Source organism: Electrophorus electricus, chromosome 5 (genome assembly GCF_013358815.1).
Source record: "Electrophorus electricus isolate fEleEle1 chromosome 5, fEleEle1.pri, whole genome shotgun sequence".
Lineage (NCBI taxonomy): Eukaryota > Metazoa > Chordata > Actinopteri > Gymnotiformes > Gymnotidae > Electrophorus > Electrophorus electricus.
The window spans coordinates 11,869,323-11,880,389 of NC_049539.1; the positions used below are offsets into that span (position 1 = coordinate 11,869,323).

Below are 11,067 nucleotides of genomic sequence, written 5' to 3' on the forward strand. Positions count from 1 at the left end.
CCCATAATCGAGATTCCCTTCATCAGAACTAGGATTGATCTCTTCAGGTCTTAAGAGTGAAGTGCACATGGGTAGCATTTTGCATTATTTCTCATGAATTGTGTAACTTGATACTAGGAAGCAGTGTTGCTTTGAAGCATGCACACTTATCCATGAATCTCTGATTTGCACCAGAGTCCATCACCCACAAACCGATGGCCTGGTCAAATAATTTAAAAAACTCTCAAAATATGATTTGGAAGTTCACATACAAAGATGCTAGAGTTTGGGATAAGTGGCTGGATGCCCTTCTGTTTGCTGTGCGAGAGGTTCCATCTCGCTTTTTCCCCTCCCTGGTGTCATGGTTCCCATATTCGACTCCACCTCTGTTCACCCTAAACCCTTTTGAATTATGATATGGACAGAAGTCCCAGGGTTTCTTAGATGTCATCTGTGAGGACTGAGAGGAGGGACCTTCAGATAATAAAAGTGAAATTCAGTGCATTCTTGAATTGAGAACAAAACTTTACTCACTAAGTCACTTAACTCAAGGGAATTTGATGAAGGAACAAGAAGGTCAAATCTGAACATGTAACATGGTGAGGAGAGTAGATCAACTATGAGGTAAATTGAACAAACAGAGGCAATGCAGTCCAAATTTATCTGAAACTGTGGAGAGACCTGGTCCCTGTTGCTCTGGTGATAGTGGTTCTTGAGAGATGAGTTTGGATTGGAGGTGTCATCATCTGTAGTAATGACTGGCAGTGATACGTGAGGCACCTGAGAGCTGTCCTGAAATCATTAAGATGAGCGAGCCTTACCACAAACCTGAAGAAGTGTGCCATTGGATGGGTGGAGGTAGAGTATCAGTGTCCACTTAGGTTATAGACAGGTGCATGTCCAAATTGGACAAGACTGCAGTAATTGCTGCCTGTGTGAGACCTAGGACCAAAAAGGAGTTGAAGCAGTTCCTGTGGTTGGCATAGCATCACAGGATTGTGTCTAATTATTCTGATGTCACCAACCCGCTTACAGCTCTTACTAAAATGGGAGTGCCAGAACCAGTCCAGTGAATGAAGCAGTTCCATTATACATTTAACAGGGTTAAGGTGGTTCTCTGTTGAAGCCCACTGTTGCATTTACCAGACTGCTTTTGGTTTATAGACATATCTGTTTTGGCCCAGGTGGTCAAGGGGGAGGATCACCTGTTGCTGTACATCAGCTACAAACTCTCAATACAAGAGAAAAAGCACAGCACCATTTAAAAGGAGTGTTTTGCCATCCACTGCTATAGAGAAAAGACATGCAGTGTCTGTTCCCCTAGGACCCATTGCAGAAGGATTTCAAAACCCGTTAAACCATTTAGTAAATGAGAAACAAGCAGAACTTACCCTTTCTCTTTTGGTAAAGATCTGCACATGGGCCTTCATTCATTCAGTGTAGATTCAGTAAAGAACCAGTTTAAACAGCTTTAAATGGTCCATATAGTACTGTCTTGGAGGTACACCCCCATTGAGTGGCTGTGCACTGATTTCCACATCTGTCAAAAAATAACATTCCCTTTAACCTATTTGCTATCTCCCACCTGCTTAGCCAATCAGACACTCAGCAGGGATCAGAATGGCCAGACCAAAAGTGTTATGAAAGTGCTGAGCATTTAGATAAACAGCTCTTGAGGATCAGAAGAACACTTATGTAACAAATAGCTGTTTGGGGGTATTTAACCAGTGGGATACTTCCAAAAACAAGATTTTATTCAATTATTCAGCTGCTTCTCTTGCTATGGATACCCCCTCCCACCATGTGAAATACTGTTGTTCAGGCACAACTAGTCCTACATAACCAACCAGGGATTCTATGACCATTCAGCCAAAATGTGTCTGTGTGTTGCAAAAATGACATATTAAATAATGATTAATCTAAAGACAAGGAGTGTTAAGTTAAAATGTAATTTAATTTATACTATTTTAAATGAATACCTACTGGCTCATTTTCATGTCATAAATAAACTGTAGTTACATTTCCTGAAGGACTTGTATTTGTAATGTGGGCTGACTAAAGGACTGGAGGAAGGATGTGACTTTCAGAACTGGAAATATACTTTCATTACTGATAAGCTACTGATAAAACAATCCACTGCTGTTCTCATAAACTTCTCTGCTAAACCTTATTAATAAACAGGTTATTCTTAAAAAATATTATCAGGATGTTCCTAGCTTTTTAAGGTTGTGATCTATACCTGACAGAAAGAATATTTCAATAAACAGAATCTGAGATTATCCAAGTAATGGTGCTCATTAAAATATGAATAGGCAGCTGGGAAGCTGGACCAGTATAATATATGCCAGGTGGTGTACTAATCACAGAAATCTGTCATGTCCAAGTTCTTAGCATTTGGAGGGGCAGTTGAAAAGTAACTAATCTTCTCAATGAAGATTTTTTAGATTTTAAAATGTAAAATCTTTTATCCGATATGCATGTGCTTAACGTTGCCATCAACAACAGAGGAGAGAAACAGCAGTTACAATAGCAGCTGTGAAAACAAGAGCTTGCCTTTGGCTTTTTCCTCCTTTGTGACCTGATTATGTAGACTACAGCCAACAAACTTTGCGCCATCTTCCAGAGCAAAATGCAATGCATATATGAGCTGCAAGTGCATCTATTCTGAGTCATGTAGCTTTACAGTTGCTAAAAAAACTGTAAAAAAAAAAAAAAAAAAAAAAAAAAAAAAGTTAAACAAAACTTGTTAAAAAAAACTTGTTGAATAAAACTGCTCAAGGTAATAGAGCAGAGGCTGAGGGTAGGGTTAAGGTTAGTATTTGTGTTAAAGTTAGAGTAAGAGTTTAGTCTCGACATTGCAGCAACAGAAATGTATATATTTCTCTTCAGTTGTGTTTTGTATCTTTGCAGATGTTTACAGGGCTTACGGACTCAAGGCTCAAGATGGAAAATAAAGGGTTAAACAGCAGATGTGATAAACTCTGAGACTTGCTTGAGATATCAAAGACATATCACCACCCCTGTGGTTTAAAGTTTTTGTATTATCAGTGGTATAGTCGTAAATACTGTCCCTTTCATGAACACCAGAGCAGTATCATTTATAATGAATACCTAAACTGCTTTTATAAAGTCGGAGCAGATCTGAGTGTACTCCCATAAACATTCACCTGAACTATGCAAATTCAGACAATTAAGACAATGCTCCTCCCCCAGTAGTGGAAACTTCAGTATAATACTCCTTGGCTGGTAAAGCCAAGACTTCACTAAGGTCTAGCTGCCCATCTTTGTTCCTCTGACTCATAAATATTTGCAAAGCTTACAAAAGGATAGTCATTTTCCCAATAAGCACTACAAGCTGCTGTTTCCTTTTGAATTTTCTTTTATACATCAGGTTAACCAGTCACTACTATGGAGAAAGAAGCAAGACCATCGTGGGACAACCCAATGCAGTTTGTGCTAGCATGTGTGTCTTATGCAGTGGGGCTTGGAAATGTCTGGCGCTTTCCATACCTCTGTCAAATGCATGGAGGAGGTAAGAATAAATACTAATCCCCCCTCCCCACACCTCTCTTTGAAGCAGGGCTCAAAAACATTACCAATATCCATGATCTGATATATTTTTGCCTAGGAATGTTTATGTACTGATTAATATTTATGTTGTGCAACATAGCAAAGTATTTGTCAGTTTTCTTTAGGAGTATCTTTTCTTTCTATAGGGAAATGAGAGTGGAGAAAATGTAAACTTGCTTAACCAATCTTTTTTGAGTGAACTCCACAAAACCCCACAGGTTGGAGCTTCACTAGAGGCTATTGTCAGATTAACTTTTGCTATTCAGTTATCACAAGCCTTTTTACAATGTAAGGGCTTTCTTAAGACTGTGATTATAAAAGTAAACAGTGTGGCATCAGCGTAATGTTTGTACCGTATTTCTTCTTGGCTGATTTTAGCATGTCTTACGAAACATTGAGGATATTATTTGTTTGTCATGAAATATTTGGATGTGATTAAAATCTACACAATAGAAAGGGACTTTACTGACAAAGGGCTACTAATCCTTCTAGGATCTTTTGAAACTACATTTTGTAAATGTGGTGTCTTCAACATCCAGAATGTTCCAGTTTGCTAAAGTATTCATGCTATGAATAATTAACTGCTCATTGTGTGCTTAAAACAGCAGCAAACAAGTAAAGACTTCAGTGTCTTTTTCATGTTCAGCTGTAGGGCATTGTTTCTCTGCAGCACTGTCCTTACTGGAAAACTGGAACTCAGTCTGTGGTGATCAGGCACTCTAGTGATAAATTCTGTGTTAAACAGTAATGTATGATTTACTATATTTATAAGTTATATCTCTTGAGGGACTAACAAGCATTACATTTGCATAGTGCGCTTTGTGATGAATATATGACAGGTATGACAGGGACAGGTATGACAGGGACACAGAATATATGACAGTCTCTATCAAGATGCTTCAGGTAACACTGTCAGCTTTCTTTATGTGCAAAATTAAGTCTGCCAGTGTGGCTTCACATTGCATAAAACTGATGGGACTGTTGGGAAGTATGAAACCTTGATTGTCAATAACCCAGTAATTGTCAGTAATCCGTAACCCTAGTGTAGGATCAGGAAGGGCTCTGGGGTTGCTGATGTGGGTTAAAGGCTAAAAAGAGTTGATTGGGTTAAAAATAATTTTATTGATAAGGCGCTAATGGTTTGTTATCCATGCTTTATTTTCTTTTGTTTCTCCTCACTGAAATATGGTTTAAGTAGTTTCTTAGTGAATAAGATTGTTCTAAGCTTCTTTTTTTAATAAGCTTAGTAACAAATGCACAAAGTATATTATTTCTTGTCTGGTGTTGTAATCAGCAGACCCTGTGAAAACAATTAATGTACCAGGTATGTAGGTCAGAATCCTAGATGCAGCATTTTCTTTAGATACAATCTTCTAAGATTATAATTTTTTTAATTGACCAGCAGCAATCTTTCCTCTAATATATTAATTTTATTCTTCACATAGGAGATGATCAGATTTTTACATCTACACAAGAAAGTAACTTATTTGAGCGTAACCTATAAGCCATAAGTAACCTATACATAACCTCTCTCACCCATTGATGCTGAGAAAGTTATATGCACTTTTGTTTCCTGCTGGTTGGACTATTATGCTCTTTTGGTGGACCACTTTCTTAACCTCTCCAGAGGCTTCAAAATTGCAAAATTGTACTACAAGAGGTCTCACTCACACCTCAACTCATATTACTCCTGTGCTTACTGAGCTACACTAAGTCCCTGTGCATGATGGTATTGATTTTAAAACTCACAAAGCTGTTCATGGTTTAGCACCAGTTTAGTTCTGTGACCTGATAAAGTCTTATAGTTCTCCATCATTTACTCTACAGCAGCCTCCTTGCAAACTAAAACTCTTGGGTGCGAGAGCTTTTTCTTGTAGAGCACCTCTATTATGGAATGCTCTACCTGACCCTATTGTAACGTGTGGTGGCCCAAGTGCCGCAGGGTGAGGGGCAGGACGCACAGACTCTCTTCGACATGGACGAACATTTAATTGAAACAAAGACGACGGCACTCACATGTGTTACAAACAATGAACGCAACACGGTTACCACTGAACAAACACGATTACATTTAACAACGGCAAGAAAAACATTTAACGTTCACACATTACGCCAACAATAAATGACAACACTGCACACAACGACAAGAGTTTAAATACACAAAGACTAACACAATACAGGTGTGTGCAGGTGTGGCTACGAACATGGCCCTCCTACTGCACGTGGCTGGCCAAACCACGTGCCTCGCAGGAGGTGAGCGTTCCGTGACACCTATAGAAAATTCTTCTACTTTGAATTGTTATAAATAATTATTTAAAATCTATCATTTTATATTAGCCTTTATAGATGTTTGATAGACTTTATTTTTTATTAATTTTTTTTTCTTATTGTCTATTTGTAGCACACTGGGTTTAAGAAAAGTGCTTTAAATAGTCATTATTAGGTGACAGGAAAGAACGCTATGCCTATTAGCATTTGTACTGTACAGGCACAATATGAGATTGTTTTCACGGATGAACAGCCATCCATGGGTGGGTATGCTCGTGATATGTGGTGGATGCACAGGGTAACTATGAAGTTGCTTGGTCACCATATATCTTGCTCAATAGTCCAGATATGACAGGGCAAAGCAAATTTGCCAGTAACTCAGCAAGTTGAAACAGTATTTTTTTTTGCTTGATTGAGGAATTGCAGAGATACTGTAAATATTATGGCTTGCAAGTTTTTGCATATATGGTCATTTTCTCTAGGAAATCCAAAGGCTATAAGACTCGGGAAACGCTATAAGACTTGGGAAAGACTTGGGAAACACTATAAGACTTGGGAACTTATAAGACTTGGGAAATTTGATGAAAAGTGGGGTTCTGCAACAAATACAAAACACTCATGGACAAGAGTGGAAAATAGAGCACTGTTGGAAGGAGCAACTAAGCAACTAAGAAACACAAAAAACTATGGATGCTTCAAAACCCAACATCTAGAATAACACAGAAAATACTACTAGCTCAGTGTTCCAACATCCACAAGCAGCAACTACTGTCACAACTAGAGATCAGCAAGGTACAACACAAATGCTACAGCAAGGGGGAGCCAGGATTACAGGTCAGAGGGGAGTTATCATCATCATCATCATCATCCCCACATCCTGAAATTGGGAACCAAGACCCAATGAACCCATGCACCAAGCTCATCACCAGAGCTACTGACCTGAGAATGAAGATCAGTAGACTATTAGATTGACGATCACTAAACTGCCAAGCAAAGATTAACAGCTCCAGCTGGCTGCCTTAAGAGGTACACAAGTAGAAGCTAGGAGAATAAACAGGATGTTCTCCCACAAGCCATCAAAGTGTACTCTTGGTGGCATGGTAATAGCATGAGAACAAACCTACCAAAGCTGAAGAATAAACAATACTGGAAAAGCATACTGGAGAAGGAGGTATCACACAATAATGTCCAATATTGTTATTGAACCCGAGAGCAACCACCCTGAACCAGTAAGTATCACGCTAGCAGAAAGGGTCTCAAGTATGAAGAGCTGGACAGCCCTGACATGGTCCATGCCTACTGGCTGAAGAAGCTAACTGCATTCTATGAGTGCCTGGCAGCACTAATGAACCAGCTGTTAATGGATGGAACCCACCTTGAATGGTTAAATGAAGACTCCCAGAAAGGGGCAGTTCTATCAAACTACTGGCTGATAACCTTCCTTTACATAATTACAGCTAAGATGAGTAGGCACATGGCTCAATACATGTTCAGGGCTCAGAAAGGCATTGGCAAGAACACCAGAGTAGCCAAGCACCAGTTACTGATGGATAAAATAGCCACAAGGCTGTAAGACAGAACAACCTGTGCACTGCATGTATCAACTACAATGATTCAGTGCCTCATACATGGATACAGCTTGAGGCTGTATAACATCCAGTCTTCATCAAGAACTCAGTGGGGCTGTGGAACACAACTCAAAAGCTGACTTCAAGCCAACAGCATGAGTCATAATCAAGTGAAGGATTTTCCAATGAGATGTTCCATCCCCACTGCTTCCATCATCACCAAAAGTGGCTGCAAATACCGGCTACAAAATGGAGCAACCATTAGCCACCTCCTCTACATGAATGACATCAATCTGTATGCCAGACGTGAATGAGATATCACTAATACATCTCACCGGGATATACAGCAATGACTGGATAAGTGTGGTCAGATGATTATAAGGAGAGGTGAGGTAGAACTGAGGGGTTCGTATTACCAGAAGGTAGCATAACAGATATTGAGGGCAAGTACCTTGGAATCCCACAGGCAAGGGGAAATTATGAAGAGGCCATTTCATCCCAAATCCAGTACTCTGAGAAGGAGGGGGGCCAAGGACTATTGAGCATCAGAGCCATTATCCAGGATGAAACAACCCAGATCCAGGATTTTAGCAGTGAGTATGTCAGACAGCAGAAACCTGAGGAGAATGGGAAAGAGGAGGAACATGGACCATCATGGGAGGATAAACCTCTGTATGGTATATACCACTGGCAAATAGTAGAAGTGGCTGATATGGAAAAATCCTATCAATGGCTGGAAAAAGGCTGGACTGAAAGATAGCATGGAGGCACTAATCATGGCAGGACAGAAACAAGGTCTGAATAGAAGATCAACAGAGGCTGGGATCTACCACATCAGGCAGGACCCCAGATGTAGGCAGAGCAAAGATGCCCATGAGACAGCGGGATGCAAGATTCTAGCAGGCAGAGCATACATGGAATTCCATAACCTACTGGCTGACATAGTATACAGTAACATCTGTGCTGTAAACAGCTGTGCTGAGCACAGGCTGGAAATTCCAAGGTCAAAGTGGTATACACCACCAAAGATAGTGGAGAATGACCATGCTAAGATTCTGTGGGACTTCCAGATACAGACAAATTGGCAAGGGCTAACCAACCAGACATAGTGATGGATAAACACAAAAAGCTTGAGAAATACCAAGGTCTCAAAGAAGAGCTGTGGAAGAAAAGATATAGAATGTGAAGACCACAGTGGGTTTGACCCCAAAACTGGTCCAGTGGCTCCAGCAGAAGAGTGCAGTCCTGGGAACAGCTAAGGTACTACACAGGACCCTCAAGCTCCCAGGCCTCTGGTGGAGGACCTCTGGTGAAGAAAAAAGAAAAAAGACTATATATATATATATATATATATATATATATATATATATATATATAAAATGAAATAAGTAACATGAAATATAAGTAACATAAATATAAACTCTATTTAGTAAATTAAGTGAAAAAGAATCTGCTTTTATAAGTTTTATCTCCTTCTAGTCCAAGTACTTCAAATGATTTTAAACGCCTTCCTGTGGCTATTGTTATCTACCTTCCTGTGCCTATGTTTTGCAGTAGCTTGCAGGCAGTACAAATACATTCATATGTGCATAGTGGTTTAAGTAGCTAAATTACTTTTCTGCCTTTTTTGTAGTTAACTATTGAAACCAAAGCATCAAAAGAATGTTTTTGAAGTCCTTAGGTTCCTGGATATGTCCCACTAACTGTGGTCTCATTTCTGCCAAAAATGTGCAGTCTTCATAAAGTTCAACACTGGTGTATAAGTGGCTGTTTAGGTTTGGAAAGCACATTTTAAGTGCTAAATGAACTGCCTGTTGGATAAGAACTTTGTTGTGTCCAATAAATAAGGCATTCTGCTCTTTTCTGACATTCTGACATTTAAATAGGCCCATTGTGAAAACTGTTTTAGTTGTTAAGGAACTTTTTACAATAAACTCAATTTGAGTGGCATTTCTTTTGCTGGAATGTAACTTTTTTATAATATAGTATTTTGTGATAATCATAACCCATGTTCCTTTTCAATTTCTTCATTTTTTACAAAGTAGTTTGAAGCAGCTTTAGTTACCCAAACTAGATTTCTCCTTGGGGTAGTTTTGTTTACCTTCTTCCAGTGTGAAGTAATTGTCAGCTTGCCAAGCTATGCTTTCAAAGTAGCTTCCCCAAACACTACTCACCTTTATTATATCTCTACATTAGTCACTTTGTTGTATTTGTTTGCTTACACATATAAAAAGTGTATTTACTTTCTCTGGTTTGCAGGTGGGTTCATGATCCCATATCTCATCATGCTGGTTCTGGAGGGAATTCCTCTTTTCTGTATGGAACTGGCAATTGGGCAGAAGATGCGCTTGGGCAGCATTGGAGCATGGAGTGCCATCAGTCCCTACCTGGGTGGAGTAGGTGAGGATTTATTTAATATTTATTTTGCAGATCCAATGGATATGTGTGCACATGTATGAAAGAAACCAGCCTTTTCAGTCACTCATAAAGCACAGCAGTTGCATATTTCTTATGTAAGGTTACTGACCCATCTAAGAAATAAGCAAGGTTAATCAAGGTAATGTTGAAGTTTTTATCAATCAAACAGCAGTGTCTGGCAAAACCTTGCAACTGCTTGTTCCTCATTATGATGAATTTCAGCACATTAACCATCATGGCAGAAAAATATTTTTATGCAGCTCAGTTCTCAGGAGTATGCGTGGGTGTCATTGATATTCTTATTTATCTCATCTCCACTATCAACAGATTGTTTGCTATTAGCATGTTTGATAGATGAGAGGGCTGGTGGCCTTTTGCTGGTCTAAAATATATAACATACCCAAAAAATTAAATAAGGAATTAAAATAAAGAGCCTTGTTTCTGAAAAGCTCTGAAAGCACATTTACTGAGATTTGGCCAGTTCTGTTTGGCTGCTGAGTTAACAGGCAGACTTAATCTTATAAAGAACTCTTCAGTTTGGGTTCACTTGCTTAGTATTACAAAGGTGCATATATATATATATATATATATATATATATATATATATATATATATATATATATATATATATATATATATATATATATATATATATATCTCAGATTTGATTTATGGTATCACCTGGTTAGTCCCAGTAAATCTAATGTTTATTTTGCTACTGTTGTAATTTATTGGATCTCTCTATGGTAGGCAGAAGAATATAGGCTCTAATAAGCACAAGCATTAATGATGTGCTCTAGATATTGCCAAACAAGTTAACCACTTTGGTTTTATTGGTTTTTTAATTAAATTCAGGAAAGTAAATGCATTACTAATGTTCTTATCAAACTACAAGGACACTGAAGCTATTGTAATACCCAGCAAAAGATTTGTAATTAAGTGGCAGCTGTCTAAATAGTGCACAAAGAAAGATCTCCACTTATTATTAATGTCCAGAACCATGTTATGCTATTTTATTAGCATTATTAGCATTAGTCAATGTAAAGCACAGGAGTTGGTCACCTGTGAGACTTAGTAAGTAGGTGACTGTGAATGGGGAAGTGGTCATGATGGTGAATTCCTGGATGAGTGTTGACTGAGGCATGACACATTAGAGGTTCTTAAACTTTAATCCAAGGATAACTGCAAAAATATATACCATATTAAGACTGAAGAAGACTATTATAAGAGTTAAATTCAGCACAGTGATATTATAACAATATCA

At 38.6% G+C, this 11,067-nt stretch overlaps 1 protein-coding gene across 1 annotated transcript in view; it reads left to right on the forward strand.

The window, feature by feature from the left end:
• The first annotated feature begins 3,257 nt into the window (after nt 1-3,257).
• The window catches only part of LOC113571962 (sodium- and chloride-dependent transporter XTRP3), a 36,835-nt gene continuing 29,025 nt past the window's right edge, over nt 3,258-11,067 (forward strand). The window contains exons 1-2 of the mRNA XM_027001200.2: nt 3,258-3,511; nt 9,645-9,785. Coding sequence (XP_026857001.2) covers nt 3,388-3,511; nt 9,645-9,785 — 265 coding nt within the window. The 5' untranslated portion in view covers nt 3,258-3,387. The remainder of the gene's footprint in view (nt 3,512-9,644; nt 9,786-11,067) is intronic.